The sequence below is a fragment of the Cervus elaphus genome, chromosome 32 (assembly GCF_910594005.1).
Source record: "Cervus elaphus chromosome 32, mCerEla1.1, whole genome shotgun sequence".
Lineage (NCBI taxonomy): Eukaryota > Metazoa > Chordata > Mammalia > Artiodactyla > Cervidae > Cervus > Cervus elaphus.
Genome location: NC_057846.1, coordinates 23706230 through 23730599, shown reverse-complemented (window position 1 = coordinate 23730599; position 24370 = coordinate 23706230). Strand labels below are relative to the sequence as shown.

General features: G+C 38.4%; 1 protein-coding gene across 17 annotated transcripts in view; it reads left to right on the top strand.

Annotated features, from left to right (window-relative positions):
- Positions 1-24370, top strand: part of SORBS2 (sorbin and SH3 domain containing 2) — a 205151-nt gene that overhangs the window by 149689 nt on the left and 31092 nt on the right. For 6 of the 17 annotated variants that reach the window (XM_043893757.1, XM_043893756.1, XM_043893754.1 and 3 more), the window contains 7 exons: positions 1338-1496; positions 2184-2267; positions 4251-4307; positions 8699-8748; positions 11769-11956; positions 18114-18202; positions 19571-19617. In XM_043893757.1, the coding sequence (XP_043749692.1) occupies positions 1338-1496; positions 2184-2267; positions 4251-4307; positions 8699-8748; positions 11769-11956; positions 18114-18202; positions 19571-19617 (674 nt within the window). Of the gene's footprint in view, positions 1-1337; positions 1497-2183; positions 2268-4250; positions 4308-8698; positions 8749-11768; positions 11957-14236; positions 15818-18113; positions 18203-19570; positions 19618-24370 lie in introns of all 17 variants that reach the window. The other 11 variants (XM_043893770.1, XM_043893771.1, XM_043893764.1 and 8 more) reach the window with 5 other exon arrangements.

Here is a 24370-nt window from a genome sequence, read left to right as displayed (position 1 = left end):
TAATCTGTTTTTACTCACTTAGCACCCCATCATTAAGTGTGTTACAAGGTTACTACATGGTCTTTATCACTTTGGTCACCACATGTTTTGGGTATTGTAGGCCCTTTCACTTCTGTTATGATGTCTCAGACTTTTTCTATCACTGCCTGTAACTACTATCACAATCTCAGAAAATACTGAAATAAAAAGCACATCTGTTAAAAGACTTTGGATATAATTGATTATTAAATACAGACCGTGTGTTATTAACAAAACAATTGGGACTGCAACAGGCCAACAAAACACTTGGACAAGCTAGGGTCAAACAATGGCTTCTGTTTGAATATGGCGTACCTCAGAGGTTGTAGAGCATTTCTTCTGGAGCTGACATCAAGTTACTCAGTACGGGTCCTTGAGAGCTTTAGGGCTTGGAAGAGAATCTAAGGATCCAGTTTGAGGCCGTGAGCACATCACAGACCTCTTGGAATATGTCCTCTCCTGGCCCAGGTGAATGGCTTTTAGAAAACAGGAGCTTTTTTTCCCCCCTGACTTAAAATACTACCATCCAGCTCCTCCACATTTAATTAGTGTCATGTGATGGAGAAGGAAACACCAACCCACTCCAGCACTGTTGTCTGGAAAATCCCACAGACGGGATCCTGGCCGATTACAGTCCATGGTGTCACAAAAGAGCTGGACACAACTTAGTGATTAAACAGTGAATTCTCAAAGAAGTCATAACCCACACGTAGTACTTTAAGCATCCCTTTTGAATGTAAAATCAGTAGCCTGAATCAATCTGGTCAGGCATGTATTATTTAAAATCATTAAGGATATTGCTGGGTAAAGTAAATGCTTTTTTTTTCCTATTATCAAAGCAATTGTATATATTTTTTTCAACCTGCTTATATTAACAGTCCTAGTTTTTGTACCTTAAATATGACATTCAGAAACCACTGGGGGGTGAAAGTCAACTATAAAATTTTTTTTTTAGTTTTTGTCTAGAATGTTAACCAGGGTTGGATTTTCTCTTCTCTTTCCCAACCCTTGACTGACCATATGAAAAACCCCTCCCCACTAACATCCATATCTCTAGCTCAAGGTGGACAGGTAGGTGATATTTGGGGTTTCATAAAACGTGACTTTCTTCGCTTTGTAAAGGCTCTTCACACTTCTTTCAGTGTTCCGGATCAGACCTAAACTATCTGGGGGCCCCTGGGGCCATTTACTTTCCTGGAACGTTTTCTTCTGCCAGACTTAAGGCAGAGCACAACGCACTGCTAGCTGGCGTCCTGTTGGCTTCCACCAAGAAGCTCTATCTAATCAATCAGTTTGTCCTTCACCCCTTTTTCTTGCAGCCCCCTCTCCCAACCACTCCGACACCTGTTCCAAGGGACCCTGGCCGGAAGCCTATTTCTATGTCACCCTGCGGAGAAGTAACTGGTAGCCCCTCCCCTCCGCCCAGGACCAGTATCCCCGCACCAAGCCCGTGCGCCCCGGCTCTCTCCCCCATCCGGGTGAGCTCCTTCCTTCTTTAACTCATGCCGTCGGGAAGTTCAGGTGTAGCCCTTGTTCCCCAGAAGCTGAGAAGATAATCGGAGGCTGGCTACTCACCGTCACCCCCCACCTTGCTGCCCTTTTCTCTCTCACCGAGACTTCCGGGGTCTTCATGTCCAGCGACCCGCTAACAGTCTCCCAGCACGCTCACTCCTCCCCCGACCTTGTATCTCTTCCCACGACCCCCCTTCCCTCCCCGAGGCTCTCCAAGTGCCTGGACCCAAGTCAACTGTGAGCAGAAGGCAGGCTCGCTCACTGGGACCCCGAGGGCAGGGGCGATGGAGGCACTCGCCCAGAAGAGCTACTTGGGGACGGAGTTGAGCCTGTTTTAATACCTTGCTGGGCTATCAGTGCTCAACCTCACCGTCACAGAGAGTCTGTTAGAGTTTATGCATCCAGCTAAGGCGAAAACCAGAAATGATGGCAGAGAAAACAACTAGGGCTTAAGTGACGCCATCGGAGCTAAATCTTCATATCCTAATTTGACTCATTTTACTTTACCTCCTCTGTTCTCTCTGGCTGAGATTTGTTGGATGAAAGTTGATGCATGTTTGTGTGCGAACGTGTGTGTTTTTCATGCCTCACAGCGTTGCCCTCACTTAGCTCAGTGTGACTTTTCCTTCCCTTTTCCTTCACATCTGCTCCAGACTGATCGCATAAATCCAGATGACATAGATTTAGAAAATGAGCCCTGGTATAAATTCTTTTCAGAACTGGAGTTTGGACGCCCGGTAAGTGAGGCTAGACTGTTAATATAAAACGATTAGGAGAATGTTGTTTGATTTTTAAAACATAATCGTTACCAGAAGAGATAGGTGTCATTTAGAGAATAAGAGCTGAGTTCTATAGACACCAAAAAACACTGAAAAAAGTATATTCTATATACACAAATTTGGTACAGCTTAGCTCACACTCACTTCTCTACCAAATGGTTAAACATGTTCAGACACTGCTTATATAGTTCTTTTTTTTTTCCCCACCAAATCATACATTAGGATTACTTTATATCTAATTGCAAATTCAAAATGATGAGGCAGTATCTGTCTTCCTATAGTCAGACAATTCTTTATAGAAGATTTATATTTGTTTACAGTCCATTTAGGTCTAATTCAATCAGAAGAGCACCCTGTGAAATTTACAATAATAAAAATTACTATGGTGATAGCTCCTGTCTGCTTTGGAATCACCAAGCACCTGCAGAGGGCCGGTTCTGTGTGATTTCACAGAGACCTCATAGCATCCCTCCAGTAAGAAGAAACCAGAGGCCAGAGGGGTTAATTAATTTGCCCAAGATAGCCAGTGGCAGAGTCAGAAGTTAATCCCAGACCTATCAAAAAACAAACAAAAAACAAACATCCTGGGAAATCCCTACTATAATATACTGCTAGAATATCACCACCATAAAATGTCTCATTTGCTCTTAGGCATGAAAAGAAAGGGAAAAACAAGGAAACCCTGTAAACCTTGATTTCCCCTCCTGCTACTGAAAATCACCTCTCTAATCCCCAAAGCCCCACCAATAAGAATTGCTTAGTCTGTTTGGGATTAAGAGTTGACCCAAGCTTCAAATAAAAATTTCCCTTATCAACTCAAATTTTATTGGGGAAGTGCAGATGCCAACAGCAGTGCATTTGATGTCTGTAAATTACAGAGTTTTTATACTTTCATTGGTGTTTCTGAATTTTAAATGCCTGAAGAACATACTGAATGCACTGCATAGAAGTTTTAGTAAATCTTTCTTTTCATATCATGTACTGATTTATACACTCATATACTGACCATGTATTATATACTAGGTGGTTATAGTGGTTAGTCCCTTTTGTCCATTAAAATGCAAAGGAGATTTGGTTAGATTCATTACATCTTATTGAACTGGATCAAAAGTGACTGTAAATGAATATAAACCAAATAATTTTTTAGAATTTCTGTAAGTAATAGGAAGAATATTTTCCCTAATTTGTATCCAAGTATTCACATAAATCGGGCTTCCCAGGTGGCTCAGTGGTAAAAGAATCCGCCTGCCAATGCAGGAGTCCTGGGTTCGATCCCTGGGTTGGAAAGAAACCCTGGAGAAGGAAATGGTGACCCACTCCAGTATTCTTGCCTGGGAAATTCCATGGACAGAGGAACCTCGCGGACTGCAGTCCATGGGATCGCAAAAGATTAGGACACAACATAGTGACTAAAACAGCAACAACTCACATAAATGCATTTTACTTTAGAGAAAAAAATTTCCCAGCTTTAATGTAAATGTGTTGTTACTGTTGATTAGACAGTTCACAGGGGATAGAACCGATTTCTGTTCTGAGCCTAAATTATCACCATTTTCTACAAGCATTTTCAGCTACACGTGGAAACTCACCAGCATGCTATCCACCTGCTCCTTCGGTGTTTCTTTAATGTACCTTGCATTCCTCTGCGGCTAGAGACTAGGAGTGCTAATTTTGATTTGATGAAATGAGTTTATACTAATCAAATCACCAGTGATTTTGCCCAGTGCTTGAAAATATTTATGAGCATTGCACTCTTCCTCCTGGGCTACCCGCCCCCGCCTCGCCATTTCGCTCCGTTCATGTCACTCTTTTATGTGTATCTGATGCTGTCAGCACCGTTTCTAACTGTTGTCACCTTTTCCACATGGTCATTCCTTGCTGCCATTGATTCTCCTCCATTCCATCTCTACACTTCCGCTTATGTGGTGCATCTACACCCAGCCTCCTAAAAAGGCTCTGGACTATGTTCAAGATCATTCTCCTGGTGTTTCCAATGAGGTAAAAAACAAATTACTTTCTTTTTTCAGATTTCTTTCTTAGGAGCTGTTACTATGATTCTGAACATCCATGTTTTATGATTCACTAAAGTGTCTATAACCTGGTTTTGAAAATCTATCTTCACATCATTGTGTTGTATACAGTATCACTGCTTGGACATTAATTACATCACAGTTGTTGGCTCTTAGGTGAAAAATCATGCCAATCACTACTTTCAGGTGAACTATTCAATGCATCCTGGTATCTGAGTGTGATAATCAAAAAGCATTATTGCATATATCTGATTATACTGAATAAAATACAGCTGGAAATCTCCTCAGAGCCATTTTATCATCATGCTTGGAGGTATAGAATGACAGTTTAGATTCTTAGATGATCAGATTTTTTTTTTTTTTTTTGGTCATACCATGTGGCACAAGGAAATTCCCTAATCATGGATCAAAATCACATCCCCTACAGTGGAAACATGTAATCTTAACCACTGGACCACTGGGGAAGTCCCATAATCAGATATTTTATGTCTCATATATTCCTAAAATTTACTTCAATTCTTTCTTTTTCATAGATACAATTTCTAGATTTTAACATCAGATAAAATCAGGAATAGGACTGGCAAATAACTGGCACACATGTTACAACTTCCCAGGCAAACATTACTACACCCTTGGCAGACATTACTGATCCTTCTCAATGCTGTGATCCAGGCAGCCACTATAATAGATTATCACTAGCATATGAAAGGAAAGGTATTTTCCATCTCTGTCTGTGATGTTCATGAGAATCTGATACATAAAAAATATTATGCCTGGCAATGTAAAGTATTATTTGAATTAGTCAAAGAGAAGGCAGAAATTATACAGAGCCAAAAGCTTTTTCTCTGCAAAGAAGAATGAAATTATTTTGGAAAGCAGATTTAGGACTCATTAGTAGACACAAGCAAAAGTGATGGTTGTCTAAACATTAGCTAATAAGAAACAAAAAACTCCCATGGGAATTCATAGACGCAGCTAGGATGAGAGCGAAGTGAGTAAACTGGCTTTTGCAGTAGTTTTTCATAGTAGTTTCTGTGTGATCCTAAATAAATGAAAAAAACAATAAATATTTTTATCAAAAAGTCTTAATTCAGTTAAATATATACAACTAGAAAATAAAACTAGTAGGATACATCCTATGCTGCCACGTGTACAACTGACACATGATGATGATAACTGGAATTGCAGGCACAGTTGGAGGACAAAAAACCCAACTATCCAGAGCAATCTGCAATTCCAAATTACTTTCCCTGAAGTATGCATCACAGTGTATGTTAAAACAGGGAAGTGTATAAATATTTATATATTAAATAAAAAGTGATATAGAGTCTGAAGAAAGAGTATCATTTCAACATGTGAACAGTCAAAGGATTTACTTCAGAATTAGATAAGGTCAGATATTTCTCTTAGATATCTTGGCCAAATATTTCCAGGTTATTATTAAGGCAGTTCATTGAGAACTGAGATGGAATTCAGAGGTCGCTGTATCTAACTCACTCATTTTTCAGTCAAGAAAAGTAGAGTCCAACTGTTTTAAGAAACACATCCAAAACCAGATGATAATATGATGGCAAATTAAAGATAAAAAACATCTCCTAACCTTCCTTTATACCATACTTCTTAGCACTTCCAAGAGATGTACTAAGAACTAAAACCTTTTAGATACAAATTATTTGTTTTATTTGTTTATACTATTATACAAGTTATACTATTCCTTAATAACTCTAGATTTCTGTAAAATACATTTCTATAATTAATATTACAGAATAATACTTGGTGTAAAACTAGGAGAAAATTAATTCTATGGATTCTGTAATGTTAATGGTAGTGATGAAAAATATCACATATAGACGCATTTGGATATTTAAACTGATTTTTCATCTTCTCCTTGGGGCTGAGAAGAGGGTGTTATTTGTTCTGATAGCATATGAACTATATTATTAACTTCACATCATGGTTTCTCAGTATTAAAAAATACTCTGATAAGGTACTGAATCTGTCTCTAATAACCTCATATAAAACATTTCTGGTAAAATTTGTAATTGATTGGACATCACCCTAGCTACTATTTATTCAGTGCCTAGTATATGCCATGAATAACACATTTTTAGTCCATAAGTATCAATGAGAAACTGACATTAATAAGAAACAAGCAAGCATTTTTAAGCAAAGTTTAACGCATGATCACTTAGACTCAATGTCCGTACTTTACTAAATGACTTTCATTTTGGTGTACTACAATAATGGTAACATGTAAATACTCAGTAGCTTATAATAGGTAAAACAGGTATCTCCTTTCTGAAGACAATTTCCATTTCAGTATGAGTACCAATCATATACAAAGTTTTCTCTTAGTCATCTATCTAAACTTCTTATTGCTTCCTTATAATTTAATACTGAACCGTTTCCTTTGAGCATACATCACAATACTGGTTTCAGTATATTTTACCTTGTGGAAACCAGCACGAGGAGGAATAATTTTAGCTTCTTTGCGTAAGTCTAAAACACAATTTAATAGCATGGCGTCTTCACTTCTTACACTATGTTTTATTTCATATTACAGTAGTGTTTAGGCTCATCTCAAGCTAGTGATTCAAAATTTCTGATCACTTTAAGGGTATTCTAAGAGTGTCCACAAATGGACACTTTTTTTGGCCAACTGGGCACTGTGGTTGGGTGTCCCATGAAAGCTGTGAACCACACAGATGTTCTGAGGCTCTTTGGTGCTGCTCTTCTGCAAACACGAAGAACTAATATTTATAAATCAGAATATAATTATCTGGTTTTATTTATTTACTTGTTTTCCATCTTCTTGTTTGTATTTATCTTTCCACCCTTCCAGTGTCCAATTTAGAGTAGCAAGTTAAAACAGTCATTTAAACTTACCCGATTAGCAGACCAATTTTTTTTTCTATCTTTTTATTTGTTGAAAACCTCAGAATCTAAATATTTTATGGGAACTAAAAGTATTCTAATATGCTTTTTCTCTGTCTAAAAAGAGGGAGTAGTATCCTCTTGCATAGGGATGCTTTGTTTGTTTTGGGGCAATTCCTTTCTCATTCAGTAAGAGAGAATTAAATGAAAATAATAGTTAATAGAAGATATTTTAGAGTTGTGTTTTGTAATGGGGCTTGTCAGTATATATCTACACATACTTGGTATGCATTTTCCTAGACATCCCAGACATCATACATCATACCACAACTACTTGCCTCTCAAATCCATGTCTAACAAAAAATTGTTAATATCTATTTCACTGTATTATTCAGAATGAAGGAGTATGAAAATGGTATATATAATAAGCATTTGTAATTATTTATCAAATTTAGAGTATCTATTTTTCTTTGTTCCTATATCCATGGACAACTGAAAGCTGATTTTCTCACTAAAAGATTAAAAGTCCACTTTTTAAGAAAAGCTTATACTTTGATTCATTAAATCTTCTATTTTAACCTAACCCTGAATGTAAATAATTTCAAAAATACAAATCTGTACCTGATTCAAGGACCAGGTAGTTTAATTTCAAACCAAATTCTGTGGTTTTTTATTTAAAAAGTCATGTTTATGTTGACAGACGAAAGAAGTTCTGCTTAAATTTTATGTCTACATAAAAATTACACCTGGCAATATGGCAAAAATTTATGAAGGTTTATGCTTTATAAGGATTGAATGATGGCTACAAATACTTCTTTAAACATCAAACCATTTCTTTATGTGAGAAATTTCTATTTATAATCTGTTTCTACATGAAGGGGTAATTTTTCTTTTTCTCACCCTAGGCAATGTTTGATTTATGAATATTTTTAGTTACACAGAGAAAAGTACTGTTGTACAGTTGGCCCTCCATATCTGTAGGTTCCGCATTCATGGATTCAACCAACTTAGGGACAAAAATATTTCCCCCACCAAAAAAAAATAATTCCAGAAATTTCCAAAAAGCAAAACTTGAATTTGCCATGCTAGCAGCTATTTCTATAGCATTTACATTGCATTAGGTTTTATAAGTAATCTAGAGATGATTTAAAGTATACCAAAGATGTGGGTAGGTTATATGCAAATAGTACACCATTGTACATAAGGGACTTGAGATCTTCAGATTTTTGGTATCCTTGGGGAGCTCCTGGAACCAACTGCCCTCAAAGGATGACTGTATATCAGACGAGAAAGTAGATAAGAGGAAAGTAGAAATTAGGCTGCATGACTTCTTTTTGGGAAAACATTTTTATGCCCATAATAAATGGTATTTTTAATGTCACTTTTGACAATATTCTTTTTAGGGTACCTAATTTAATGTCCAAGGACACACAAAATTTTCCCATGGTAAAAATTTTCATGTTAACTATCCTTCTGTCTTAACAGGCCTCATTGTATCAATCCTCTATAGACAGAAGCCTGGAAAGACCCACTAGGTAAGAATCTCTTTACAGGTGGTGAGGGGTGGGAGGGAGGCTCAAATGGAGGACATACACATATACTTGGAGCTGATTCACATTATTGTAAAGCAGAAACCAACATAACATTGTAGAGCAATTATTCTCCAAATGAAAATTTTTTTAAAAATCTCCTTACATTATGCAACCAAAATATTTTATGCCAGTGGTTTCTTTTTCAGTAAAATAGTAATGATAAAATTTTCTATCCTTCTTCTTTAAGCACCATAATTCATGAAATTGTTTTAACTGTTTCTGCATCATTTTACATGAGGAAATATTCAAGAATGTATAAAGTTTAAGTGAAATAATTCTAGGTCACTTTACAGGCTAAGAAACTCTTGCCTTTCCTGTCTCCTCTGTACTCAGTTTTCTTCTCCTTAGATAAGGGTCATAAACATCTAATTTTCAATACTGTTAGATGATATGATGAGGAAACATTTTTTTTTAATTATAGTAAATTATAAGCAATTTTATCAATTATATTCTGTGTAGGTTTGTTCATTATACTCTATATACTCTGACCACACAAATCAAAATACTATTGTTGCTGTTTAGTCACTGAGTCATGTCCAGTTCTTTTGCGACTCCATGGACTTTAGCATACCAGGCTCCTCTGTCCATGGGATTTCCCAGGCAAGAATACTGGAGCAGGTTGCCATTTCCTTCTCCAGGGGATCTTTCTGACCCAGAGATCAAACCCACATCTCCTGTGTCTACTGTATTGTCAGGCGTGTTCTTTATCACTGAGCCACCAGGGAAGTCCTCGAAATACTGTTACAACTGATAAATGAGGACTTACCATATACCAGGCATTCTAAGTACATAAAATATACTCAATTCTTAATTATGAGTTAAGTATTATTATCTACCTTTTATCTCTAGTAAATGGAAACTTAGGCTTCATAACATACCAGGTTTACACAGTCAGCAAGGAACAAAGTATAACTGAACCCAAATTACTTGTAGGTCCTAACTGCCCTAAGAGACTACCAAGGCAAGTTCTGTTTGTAGGCCTTCAATATCACACTTACCTTAAAATACTACAGAACTTCAGACACAGTTCAGTTATACTGAAAAATGCAAACTCCCAGCCATATCATATCATCAACAAATATTTAAGAATAATTTGCCCTTCTGCAAATTTCTATCAACATAAAGGAAAAACTTGGTAAACTGGATCCTTTGTACATTGGTTTCACGAGTACCATTTAACAACATTAAGGTCACTAAGAAAAGAGCTCGCTAAATTCCTCCTTTTACATCTTGTGCAACTATGTATGCACCTAGAATATGTGAATTTTAAAGTTCTAATCTAACTTCCATAAAGACACACAGACCCTGACAGGATAATGATAAAAGATGGGCATCCTCTTGGGAAGAATGCAGACAAATTCCGAGGTCTGGCTCCACCTCTATACGTGCAAAGTCTGTAGGTTCAATTTATTTGTAAAACACTGAAATACCTCATATGTTACTGTACATGCATGCTGTATAAGACAATAATGTCAGTAAAGTAAATAGCATACTTTGCTCATAGGACCTGTTGTACTGTTGCTGCTGCTGGTGGTGGAGTTTTATCTAATGATTTGACAGACAGCATGCTATGTGATGTATATATTCATTCATTAATGTTTGTCTTAAACGACGCTATACTCAGAACCATGATAAAAAAAAAGTCCCTGCCCTTACAGACTATCAACATCTTTTAATACAACTAAGTGAAAGGACTCTAATAGTTTATTTGATGACCAGATTATTGGTTATTCTTAAATGTTGGAATTGAAGTGTAAGATTTTTCAAGCTAAAATGATTAGCAAAAGCCTTATGGAAAGCTTGAAGTAAGAGAAATTGGTCTTACCAGATTTCCTCCTTCTTTCCAATCATCTCTTCCATTTTGGCATCCTTCCTCTGGATATGTTCGTGTTGGTATAACTCCTCTATATGGAGAAAAGATGTATGGTACAAATCATAACACTGAATTGTCAGTAACAAAATATTACTTTAATAGGAGAATTTTTACTTTAAACGGTGATTATAAACTTATGTTCATACAAAAACCTGTACATGGATTTTACAGTAGCTTTATTCATAATTGCCAAAATGTGGAAGCGACCAAGGTGTCCTTCAATAGGAGAATGGATAAACAATGGTGCATCCATATAATGGGATATTATTCAATGATACGAAGAAATGAGCTATCGGGCAATGAAAGGACATGGAGGTACTCTAAGAGCACACTGCTAAGTGAAAGAAGCTAATCTGAAAACATGATATACTGTTGACTCCAACTACATGACATTCTGGGAAAGGTAAAACTAGAAACAGTGAAAAGATCAGTGGCCACCAGGTGTCATAGGGAGGCAGGGATGAAGGGGTTGAGCCCCGGGGATTTTTGTGATAATGACACTACTCTATATGATACAACAGTAAGGGATGCATGTATGTATGTATGTCATTATACATTTGTCAAACTCATAGGATATTCAACGGAAAACATGAACCCTAATGTAAACTATGGGCTTTAATTACATTTAATAATAATGTACTGATATGATTCATCAACTGCAAGAAATGTACCACACTAACAAAAGATGATAATAACAGGAGAAACCGTATGCAAGAGAAAGGGAGTACATGGGAACTCTCTGTGCTTCCCAGTCAATTTTTCTATAAACATAAAACTGCTCTGAAAAATAACGTCTAGGAAGTCCTAACCACAGCAATCAAACAAAACAAAAAAAAGAAAAAGATATCCAAATGGTAAAGGAAGAAATGAATCTGTCACTCTTTGCAGATGAGCCTGTTAATTTTCAAAGAGGTGAGTGTAAAGAAATAGTTTTTTATATTAAGGAACGAATTCCTAAAAAATGCAATTTGGGGGATGAAGGGGGGATGAAGTCATTCCATGGTCACCTCCGGCACCTTCCACTAGTCTTTCTGGTTCACATCTGAATCCCTGCAACACCAGCCAAACTGAAGCTGATTCCTTCTTGCAGTTCTGCAAGCATGGCCAGCGACTTTAGGAAAAGGAGGAGGAGCGAGCCTGCGGTGGGGCAGCCCAGGGGCCTGGGGGACCCAAGTGCAAGGAGCACTAGCCCAGGCCGAGCAGACCTCCCAGGATCAAGCACCACCCTGACAAAGTCTTTCATTAGTTCTTCTCCGTCTTCTCCGTCAAGAGCAAAAGGTGAGCAGCAATAAATGACGTGTAAATAATCAGTAGTTCGTTTTAACCTTGGGAGAGTTGGTCCAATGATGACCACCCAAAGATGGTTAGGGTTACTATTTTAACAAAATATAGCTTCAAAACAACAGCTTTCCTTATACACAGACTAAGTCAGGATGATGAACCTTCTGAATGGCTTACAGGACTCTGACTCTCATCTGTTAATGCTTTCTTTTCTCCAAATATATCACGTGTGTTATTTGAAACAAATTTAAAGTATCAAAAAATGTATGGTCAGGCTTCTAAAAGATTATATTTACAAACATTTGCATGCTGTCAAATTTTTCTAATGTTACTATGACTAGTAAAATTAATCATATTTATAGAATAGAAATTAGTAGTAGCAACAGAGAGCATTATTGCCTAAAACATAAATTGGGTTGGTTTTTTAAAAATTATTTAATTCTAGACAAAAGTTTATCTAACCTATGAAGGTTGTTTCTTTAATCACTTGGTTTATATTTTGGTCAGTATTCATACAAAGAGTAAAATATCCACATTCTGTATGTAACATAGTGTTCAATTCACAACAGTCCATAATTGTGAAGTTTGTTTATCACCAAGCCATTTTTCTATATGGCCTGTCTCCTCTCTGGAAGTTTAGTGAGTTGTGTTGAAAGGGAGCAGTCACTACTTCAAGTCTCTGTTTAGTTACATATTAACTGCAGCTGTAACAAGAATAATCCCACAGCAGAAACCTAGGATTGAACCAGCATCCATAGGTACCTACGATCTGGGGACCCAAGGTCTTTTCCAACCCTCTGGGGTTGAAACAGAAGAGAGAAGCAATTTGAAGTGTGGAAGAAAGTGAGCTGTAAATGAAGTTACCATAAAGTAGCAGAGATTCAGCTACACATACCAAACGCAGGCACTGAAAGTGCTGCCACATAAAGTTAAAGCTAAGAGTTTGCTGGTTTGTGAGAAAGGGTTTTTGGTTCTGATGATGGGGCTCTGTATAGGCAGGAGGTGCTAGCTCTTGTCCATGACCTAGTAAAGCTGTACTTACTGGAAGATTCAGATTCCAGCATTCAGAGGGAGGAAGTCCCTTTCAATATACCATTCCTCAAATTATCAGAAGCACCCTTACCAGAGTCTACTCATTTATACAAACAAATATCCTAAAGAAACCAACAGCTCATGAAATGCCATTGACTCACTATGCTTGGATTCCTGCAAAAAGTTAAAAGGATTCTTTCTGATTACTTTAGATATTTGCTCTTATCCTAGGGGGTATTAACTTCCTTTCCCCAATACTACATAGCTACTTAATGTGTTTATGTACTTTTGAAGAATTTGGGGAAGGCAGGAGCTGTCAATAGAGATATTTTCTTTCACTAGGCTTATTTTTAAGAAGAAAATGTCCCGTTAGATGTAATGTGGTCTGTCATTTATTAATTCACTCAGCAACACAAAAGACTATTTCCATAAGAACCATTTCCATCAGGGTTAGCTCTACATTATTATATTGCAAATGATTTTTTAAAAAGACCTTTCCTGGAAAAAAGCAAGTGCATTTACCTCTGATCAAAGTTTTATAATATATCCAGTTATCCTTATGGGAACCTGCCTAGTAAGAGGTTGAAAGTAGAGAAATCAAAGAGGTAAATTCGTTTGTTTGAAAAGGTGCTAGTTGGTTTATTTCTTAGAAAAATAACAGCAGTAGTTCACAGCAACTGAACTCAATTTTACAATTCTGGAAAATATTCTGTCTTACAGCTTTTTCTATATAATGCCCATGAAAAATTATTTGGTATCATTATTGGAGTATTAATTAAACGAAAATGTATAAATTACTCTTTACATCCGTATTATTATAAATCAAATAAGACTCAAATTCTGATCCTATTAAGATGATTAAATCTGTAACATTTTTAATTACAAAACCTTTAAATCACTACCAGGTCATGCTATTGGCTTACAAGGTACTATTAGATTTTTGACATACCATATTCACAGAAAGATGGATGAAGTATGCAATGGAAATAAGTATATTTAGCAATACGAGTTACTTTCCATACACGGTTTGGTTAACTATTGTCTGCAAAGCTATGCTTATTGCTTTAGAATTAGACTTTTTTCTCTAAATTGAAGCTACACATATGACATTTGGTTCCTGGATTGAACCCCACTAACTGCTTTCTCTTTGCTGTGCTACCTGATGCTAACTGACATGCTGTCCTCTTCACGAGCCTTTTAACTTCTCCAATGTCTCTCTTCCACCACGCTGCCTTGGACTAAAAGGTGGGGATGATAGCCAAACGTGTCCATCCCTTTCCAGTTTCTCAGGGCTCAACGGCCACCCCTCCCATGAGTTAGATTACTGTAACACTTACAGACAGCATCTAGATGTTCCTCAAGACTCGCAGAGGGCCATTACTTTCAAAAACGGCTGGCAGATGGCCCGGCAAAATGCAGAGGTCTGGAGCAGCACTGAAGAGACCGTCTCCCCCAAAATCAAATCCCGTAGTTGCGATGACCTTTTAAATGATGACTGCGACAGCTTGCCTGACCCGAAAACCAAGTCGGAAAGTATGGGTTCTCTGCTATGCGAGGAGGACCCCAAGGAGAGCTGCCCCGTGACCTGGGCTTCCCCCTACATTCAGGAGGGCCGCAGTAACGGCAGATCAAGGCTCCGACACAGGTCGGCCCACAACGCCCCGGGCTTCCTAAAGATGTACAAGAAAATGCACCGCATCAACCGCAAGGACCTGATGAACTCCGAGGTCATCTGCTCCGTCAAGTCGAGAATAATGCAATATGAGAAGGAACAGCAGCACAAAGGCCTGCTCCACGGATGGAGCCAGTCTTCCACCGAGGAGGTGCCCAGGGACATGGTCCCCACCCGCATTTCTGAATTTGAAAAGTTGATCCAGAAGTCAAAGTCCATGCCGAATTTGGGAGATGAAATGTTATCTCCTGTAACCCTAGAGCCGCAACAGAATGGTTTGTGTCCCCAGAGGCGGTTTTCCATTGAGTCTTTGCTGGAGGAAGAGAATCAAGGTAGACACCCGTCTCAGGTACCGCGAAGCTACAAGTCTACGGCCCTGGTGCCCATCCACATTGAAGTCACCAGTGACGACCAGCCGAGAACCCACGTGGAGTTTTCTGATAGCGACCAGGATGGAGTTGTGTCTGACCACAGTGATTACATTCACGTTGAAGGATCGTCCTTCTGCAGCGAGAGTGATTTTGATCACTTTTCTTTCACATCCTCTGAAAGTTTTTACGGATCCAGCCACCATCATCACCACCATCACCACCATCATCACCGGCACCTCATCAGCTCCTGCAAAGGCAGATGCCCTGCCTCCTATACTCGATTTACCACGATGTTAAAACACGAAAGAGCTAAACACGAGAACGCTGATGAGCCCAGAAGACAAGACATGGACCCTGGCCTTTCTAAACTGGCGTTTCTGGTCAGTCCTGTGCCTTTCCGGAGGAAAAAAAATTCAACTCCCAAAAAACAGATGGAAAAGGCAAAATGTAAGACGTCTGTGTTTGAGGCTCTGGACTCTGCCCTTAAGGACATCTGTGACCAAATTAAGGCTGAAAAGAGAAGGGGAAGTTTGCCAGACAACAGTATATTGCACCGTCTTATCAGTGAACTGCTGCCAGATATTCCTGAAAGGAATTCATCCCTCAAAGCCCTAAAAAGGAGCCCCATGCACCAGCCTTTTCACCCACTGCCTCAAGAAGGTGCTATTCATTGCCCGTTGTACCAGAACGATTGTGGGAGAATGCCTCACAGTGCCTCCTTCCAAGACGACACCAACAACAACTACCACCACCAAGACCATGACAGTGCACTGAACCTCCAAGGTGGATCAACTTTTCTTTCTTTTCCCTTGTGGTTCACATACACACCCTCCAGTTCTTTCATGTTTCATTCCTACATCTCATCATTCTTGAGCTCTGTGACCACCTGGATTCATTATATGTTGTGAAGCAAATGCTTGTTGTACAAACATCTTACCGAATAGTTCTCATTTGTTCATGGGATATTTGGACTTGATGTGTGGCTTAAAGTGATCACAAAAATTTACTCATTCAGAATCAAAAGGGATAAATAGTTTTGCAGCTTGATGTTAGGGTTGAGATAACTGTTACATAGAAATGACAAATTAAACTTATTTTACCAGTTTATAAGAATTTCAAGACAGAAATCATAACTGAGTATCAGTATCCTTAAGAAACTGACAACTTTGCATTAACTCCTTTTTTGTTGTGTAAAATGAATCAAAATCAGTAGTTTAATATCTTTATTTTGATTCTATTAACTTTCTAGTCACTCACCCAATAAATAATTTGCTGACATTCTATACAGAAGATGTAAAATCAGCACACTCAGGAAGCAAAACCAAAATATGTAATGCAGTAATTGATGCGTTATTAAAAGAGAATAAATAGGACTTGTTTAATAACTTTCTTCTTTTAAAAGATACAACTGATAAAATTTTTGTGAATATATCTTTAAGCTGTATATGTAAAAGTCTCATTTCCATCATTCATTTATTCATTTTCTCTTCCTCTTCATTATTTAATCTATTTTCTATTTCTGCTAAAAACAATCCTGTACCGACATTTGAATTAGATTATTTAGGATAAAAGTGACTCTCAACTTCATTTTCATAGATTCCTTAAAGTGGAACACAAGGACAAATAGCAATTCAAATACAGAGGACATTTTTTCAGGTATACATTCCTGGAAAACACAGGATGTTTTGATATTTTTATCCAATCCTTTTCATTAATGCTTAAAGTGCATTTGTTTCCTGTGTAAATTTTAAGAAGCTGGAATGAATCTTCCAGGCTGAAACTTAGATTGTTCACAGAATTTTTTATGCAACAGGCATTCCAAAGTGCTTTATACACATTTTCTACTTAACATAGCGTAAACCTAGATGATAGATATTACTGTAAGCACTGTTTTACAGATGAGGAATTAACACCCAGAGAGGACAAGAAATCTGACCAAAGTCACACAATGAGTAGGTAGCAGAAACAAGATTCAAACTCATGCAATTCAGAATTTGAGCATAGGATATCTATAGGGAAAAAGAGTCATAATTCATATTTCAAATTAATGTAACATATATAACCTGACTGTTAGTAACTATTGCACAAATTTGCTTATCTTATTAGTATTTATGTTTGTTTTCATTGATACCATGTGACATGCTTCAAAAATAGTAAATTTACATTTTTAAAATCAAAGTCAACAACTTGAAATTTTCACTGACTGAGACATGTTATAATGTAATGTTTTCATAAGTAACCTTTTCCAGTTATTCAATGTCATTTACATTTCCACATGTAAAAGCATAAGATATAAAGATACCATTAATAGATACTTGCATCTTTATTTTATAGTGCAATTAATTATGTATATTTTGTTTTAGAGCGAACAGAAACAATGCAATAGTTCATGAGTCACTGGCCACCAATACGACACTTTCTGTTTAGAAAATTTTTATCCTTTTGTTTCTGGGGATAGATATTCACTTTCTAATAAGATAGTTGAGCACAAAGGAAGCAAACAGATGATGGCCTAGTAAGCCTTAAACCTTAAGATGTCATCTTCAGACTCAATAAGTCATTAAACACAGAGAGAAAGAGAGAAGAGAATGGCCACGACGTAGTTCTGCCATCATCATATTTTTTTTGTTTTTCATTTCTGCATCCTTAAATTGTTCCATAACGTGCTCCAGTTTTTATAAATGGTTGCTGCCAGCTTCATCTTCTATAGGCTGTATCATAGAAATTATAAACTGGTGGCAAAAAGAACAGCAAGTATTAAATCCTTGAGAGGAAAAATCCCTGTAACTTTGAATTACCTATAGTAGGTGCTGCAGCATAATTATATCGGCAGCGTAACAATTAAACCTTTATTTATATTTATAATACTTCTGACATCTTGGATACTTTTCCTCTAAAAGTGCTCTGTTTTGTGTCTTATATCACATCTTTGTAATTACCTGTGAGCTTTAGGCCTGTGCTTTCCATTGTGGTGTCTCTCCACATTTGAAGGGGAATATAGTTGCCACCAGGGGAAATGGCTCATCAGGTCTGCTTTTGATTACGTGGATACTCATTCTGGCCCTGTCCTTTCCAACAGACCACGAGTCCCCTAGGAGTTACTCGGCCACACTGACTGATCTTGGAAGAACCGCACCCAGGGAAAGAAGAGGAACTCCAGAAAAAGAGGTAGCCTGCTTAGTGGCATTTGAGTCTTTTTCAGCAATATACTTGAGAAAGCATTTGCCAGCTGAAGTTATGTCCAAAACCAGTAAAGAGCCCAGATTAAAAACATAAAAGTGTTGATGAAGAAACTAGAAATTAGTTTTCCCTGGAGCCCGAGCAAAGGATTTGAAGCCACTGCATTCTAACCTGAGCAGCACGTCTTCCCCAGTTGTAGTCCATTTTTGAGAGTGACTCTCTGAGTCTTGACCTGACCTGTAAATTAACAGCTTTGTCTGAAACAGTCTTGAGCTGGGCCACCCCTTGGAGAAAGAGATTTCCCTATCCAGATTTCTGGCCCAGCGATGAAGGGGACAGCCCTATCAGCTGTGCTGCAAATCAGTACAAGGTCCATGGAAATAATTTTTGCTGCCCTGCTTTTGTTGGGGAGGATCCCTGAAAAAAACCGCTGTTCCTGGGACCCCACAACCTGCTGGCTCTTGTCTGTGGTCCTGACCCAGGGCTGATGGTCTAGCTTGTACTATCTTGAAGCCATGAATGTTTGATTGAAACAGAAGGCTGGTCCTGGACCATCAGCCACTCCAGAAGGTTCTCTACCAGTGTCTAACATAGTCCAGTGCCTGTGGATCCAGGATCCAAAGTCAGGAATGATCCAGGATGCCCAAAGTCCACCAGAGTCACAGGGAAAGAGAGGTGAGAGGATGATTGGCATCAGAGAGGAAGAGCTCAAGTGAGAAGCTACAGGTGCCCCAGGCAGATCTGTGAGCCCCACAACGCGAGTGTGGGCTTGTGTCAAATCTGGTCAGGACTCAAAGATGAGCAGCTGGTGTACTGGGTGCTAAAGAATTCCTGAACTCCCCAGGGAATACAAAATGACCAAGCCCATGCTTTTGGCCACTAACTAGCCTCTCCCTGATAACTTGGCTGTATTTCTCTGCTACTATGTTAACAAGTGTTTAGTAAAAGGAGTAATGACTTCCTTTGTGACTTTTTCCAGTCCTTTAATTATGGTTCAGAAGCTGTGTCAATACTTAGGACACAGAACAATTGACCTTCCACAGTTATCCCAGGAAAACCAAAATATACCGAGGACCAAATCCTCTGCAGGCATTTTATTCCCTTTTCATGGCAAATATTTGCCTTAGTCCCTAAGATGAAACGTGATATTCAACAATTATGGGGAATAGGTCATCTGTTATAGTTTAACTATCTAAAAAGAACCAATTGATTTGCTTATAAATTGCATATATGATTTACATTGTATATGTTTAATCAATCCCTCAAGTTTCATTTCTCTTTAATTCATATGAAACTGCTTTTTTAATAGGATATCCAAAATTTTAAGTTAGCATCAACTATTTCCTTCCTTTTCAGAAACTGCCTGCAAAAGCTGTTTACGATTTTAAGGCTCAGACATCCAAGTAAGTATAAGCATTCATCATATGATTTAAGTTGACTTTAAATACATAAATAATACTTTAAAAGACAAATATTGCACTGTGATGTGTTACAAATAAGACCTAGTTCCCAATTCAGCAATCAACTCTAATTAAATGGTTCTTTTTGAATTCATTGGGATGTTGGGGTAATTTTATTTTCATTTTGAGTTTCATTGAGAAACACTGAGTTTTAAATTACCCTAAATATGTTAGAGCACAATGAGTTCAAAAGGACAGGAAAAACAAAACGAAATTAAGGATCTTTGTTTCTAGAATTTTCATGTCAAGAATGAAGTAAAAATAAAGTGCTGGGGAGTAATTAATACTTAGAGAATTTGATAACATTTATTTATCCAACTATATCAAGGATAGTTTGTGGTTAAAGACTAGAACTGTGTACAAAGACTCCTATAGTAAAAATCTCCATTTCTCAATACTCAGAGCTTAAAGACTCTGAGTACATTTTTATCCTGTGGCCTTTTTTTCTTTTTTTAAGAGGTTAACATTTTATCTATTTATTTGGCCACAATGAGGGTTATGTGGGATCTTAGTTCCTCAACCAAGGATCCAACCTTCCACCCTCCACAGTGGAAGCATGGAGACGAAGTCTTAACCACTGGACTGCCAGGGAATTCCCTATCCTGTGGTCTTTTAATGTTGGTGTCTTCACAACACAAATTGTGTTGGAATTTTTCACTTTTTTTTTTTTTAGGAACTTGTTCATCAGATGGGCACATGGTGAGGGAAAGCTAATAGTAAGCACATGAGGAGGTTTAAATAGGAGCAAGACTTCCAGCTCTGTTATGGTCCATGTCACATGCCTAACTTAAGAAACTTTGGTCTCCAATAGAATTCAAGATACTGGCATTAAATTACACTATGCCATTTAGATGGAATATATACAACAGTCAAAGCATTTGTTCATAAAAATGCACATTATATGAATTAATAAAGAATCCATCTCTGGCAGAAGACGTATAAACAATAAAACCACTCAAAATTTGGAAATGAATAAGAAAATGCTATTTAGAGGGGAAGATGTTGAACATGAAGGAAAGCTTACAGCCTTTTTTTCTGATGAGAGAAGTAACGTCTGCTCTGCTTCCACTGCTATTTGGGTGTGGTGTGATCATTCATACAAGGCATGTCAGTTTTATGAAATAATGATTTAAAACACGTAAATTTCATTTCTTCTTTATGACAATCAAATGTGTCCTCACATGTGTGAAGCCCTGAGGCATGACAGGATGTATAAAATATGCTCAGGGCTCAGAAGCTTTGTGAGAAATCTGAATCAGAAACAAGCATCGGAAGACAGATGAGGTGCAGTGCAGAGGAAAGGTGTTTGTGGTGGCGATTGTGTCATGGATTTCATCTGCTCCAAGTGCCAAGCCCCTCACCCTCCTCCATGGCCAAGTCCTCACTGTGAATGTGTGAACGTGGCAAAGGTTCGGGGAAACCCACTCTCCCGCACGCTGCCCATGGGAGTGTAAATGACACAGTTGTTCTCAAGGGCACCTGCACTACCCCCACCAAGGTCTTCCTCAACCAACAAAATCTAATTGTATTATATGCCTTTAGAGAAGTGGAGTGAGTAATCACCCATGGAACCCATCCCAGAACTTCCAGTTCAGTTCAGTCGCTGAGTCGTGTCTGATTCTTTGTGACCCCATGGACTACAGCACGCCAGGCCTCCCTGTCCATCACCAACTCCCAGAGTTTACTGAAACTCACATCCATTGAGTCGGTGATGCCAACCAACCATCTCATCCTCCATCGTCCCCTTCTCCTCCTGCCTTCAATCTTTCCCAGCATCAGGGTCTTTTCCAATGAGTCAGTTCTTCGCATCAGGTGGCCAAAGGATTGGAGTTTCAGCTTCAGCATCAGTCCTTCCAATGAATATTCAGGACTGATTTCCTTTAGGATGGACTGGTTGGATCTCGTTGCAGTCCAAGGGACTCTCGAGTCTTCTCCAACACCACAGTTCAAAAGCATCAATTCTTTGATACTCAGCTTTCTTTATAGTCCAACTCTCATATCCATACATGACTACTGGAAAAACTATAGCCTTGACTAGATGGACCTTTGTTGGCAAAGTAATGTCTCTGCTTTTTAATATGTTGTCTAGGTGGCTCAGACGGTAAAGTGTCTGCCCGCAATGCAGGAGACCCGGGTTTGATCCCTGGGTTGGGAAGATCCCCTGGAGAAGGAAATGGCAACCCACTCCAGTATGCTTGCCTAGAAAATTCCATGGATGGAGGAGCCTGGTGGGCTACAGTCCATGGGGTCGCAAATAGTTGGACACGACTGAGCGACTTCACTCACTCACTCTAGGTTGGTCATAACTTTCCTTCCAAGAAGTAAGAGTCTTTTAATTTCATGGCTGCAGTCACCATCTGCAGTGATTTTGGAGCCCAAGAAAATAAAGTCTGTCACTGTTTCCACTGTTTCCCCATCTGTTTGCCATGAAGTGATGAGACCGGATGCCATGATCTTAGTTTTCTGAATGTTGAGTTTTAAGCCAACTTTTTCACTGTCCTCTTTCACTGTCATCAAGAGGCCCTTTAGTTCTTCAATTTCTGCCATAAGGGGGTGGTGTCATCTGCATATCCGAGGTTATTGATATTTCTCCCGGCAATCTTGATTCCAGCTTGTGCTTCATCGAGCCCAGCATTTCTCGTGATGTACTCTGCATATAAGTTAAATAAGCAGGGTGACAACATACAGCCTTGACGTACTCCTTTTCCTATTTGGAGCCAGTTTGTTGTTTCATGTCCAGTTCTAACTGTTGCTTCTTGACCTGCATATAGGTTTCTTAAGAGGCTGATCATGTGGTCTGGTATTCCCATCTCTTTCAGAATTTTCCAGAGTTTGTTGTGGTCCACAAAATCAAAGGCTTTGGCATAGTCAATAAAGCATAAGTAGATATTTTTCTGGAACTCTCTTGCTTGTTCAATGATCCAGCGGATATTGGCAATTTGATCTCTGGTTCCTCTGCCTTTTCTAAATCCAGCTTGAACATCTGGAAGGTCATGGTTCATGTACTGTTGAAGCCTGACTTGGAAAATTTTGAGTATTACTTTACCAGCATGTGAGATGAGTGCAATTGTACAATAGTTTGAGCATTCTTTGCATTGCCTTTCTTTGGGGTCAGAATGAAAATTGACCTTTTCCAGTCCTGTGGCCACTGCTGAGTTTTCCAAATTTGCTGGCATATTGAGTGCAGCACTTTCACAGCACCATCTTTTAGGATTTGAAATAGCTCAACTGGAATTCCATCACCTCTACTAGCTTTGTTCATGGTGATGCTTCACTGAGGCCCACTTGACTTCACATTCCAGAATGTCTGGCTCTAGGTTGGAGATCACACCATCGTGATTATCTGGGTCATAAAGATCTTTTTTGTATAGCTCTTCTGTGTATTCTTGCCGCCTATTCTTAGTATCTTCTGCTTCTGGACAGAAGGTCCATACCATTTCTGTCCTTTATTGAGCCCTTCTTTGCATGAAATGTTCCCTTGGTATCTCTAATTTTCTTGAAGAGATCCTTAGACTTTCCCATTCTTTAGTAAGAAAAAAAAATTGTTTCCCTCATAGTACCAATAAATTTATCTGATTGCAACTTAATCACCTTCCTCTTTTTCTGTTCTCAGGAAATATAAAAGAGTGGTTATGCATCACCCCCAATGTAGCTACACACCTGACACAAAAATCATGGTTGTGGGTGACTCATACAGCTACAAAAAAAAGGCTCTCACATCCAGACAGCTCTGAAAGTTTCAGGAGGACTGACCACATTGTGAAGTCATTTCAACCATGAGCTAGATGTGAGGGTTAGCAGACATTTGGCCCAGAGGTCCTTGAAGTCTGGTCCTATCCAAACTGTCCATGAATGTATCTGTCCATGCCAAATGGTTTTGGACAGGACCATGTATCAAGGACCTTTGGGCGGAAACCAAATATCTTACAGACATTCTGGGCAGGATAAAATGTCCTGCAAGAAATGTGAGTACTTCTTGTGCCTAACATCTTAACAAACAAGAGACAGATATTTGTTTCAAATAATCTGTTTTAAATGCTTTTTTTTTTTTTACTGAATACATAATGTATAGACTGTTAACTAGGAAAAAGAGATAAAATGCTATTCCCAATGGTTGTCAATGGCCACTATTCAAAGGTGGTGGGGGTTGGGGGTGGAATAAACTTATCAAAATGAGATTTCTAGAAAGATGAGCCTCCCGTGACATGAAAACAAGCCCTGAGCCTTTGGAGTAGGGGCACTGATTCCAAGACTCTAGACTACCAGAGAACTAACCCTAGGGAATATCAAATAGTGAGAACTCACACAAAGGAAACCACTTGAATATAAGACCGGGTATCACCCAACCACCAGTAGCACCCTGTGCAGGATGCCTCATCTAAACAACAAACAAAACAAAAATACAAACCTACTCATCAGCAGACAGGATTACCACCTCACTCAGTGTTGCCCATCAGAGGAAAAACAAATAAAAATTCAACACAAATCCCACCCTATACAAAGCTTACACAAACCACTGGACCAACCTGAGGAGGGCAGAAACCAAAAGGAAGAAAGAATTCAACCTTGAAGCCTGGGAAAAGGAGACCTCAAACAGTAAGTGTAAAAAAAAAATAATGAAAAGGCAGAGAAATACTACACAAATGAAGGAACAAACCAGAAACACAAGTCCAAATAAATGAAGAGGAAATAGGCA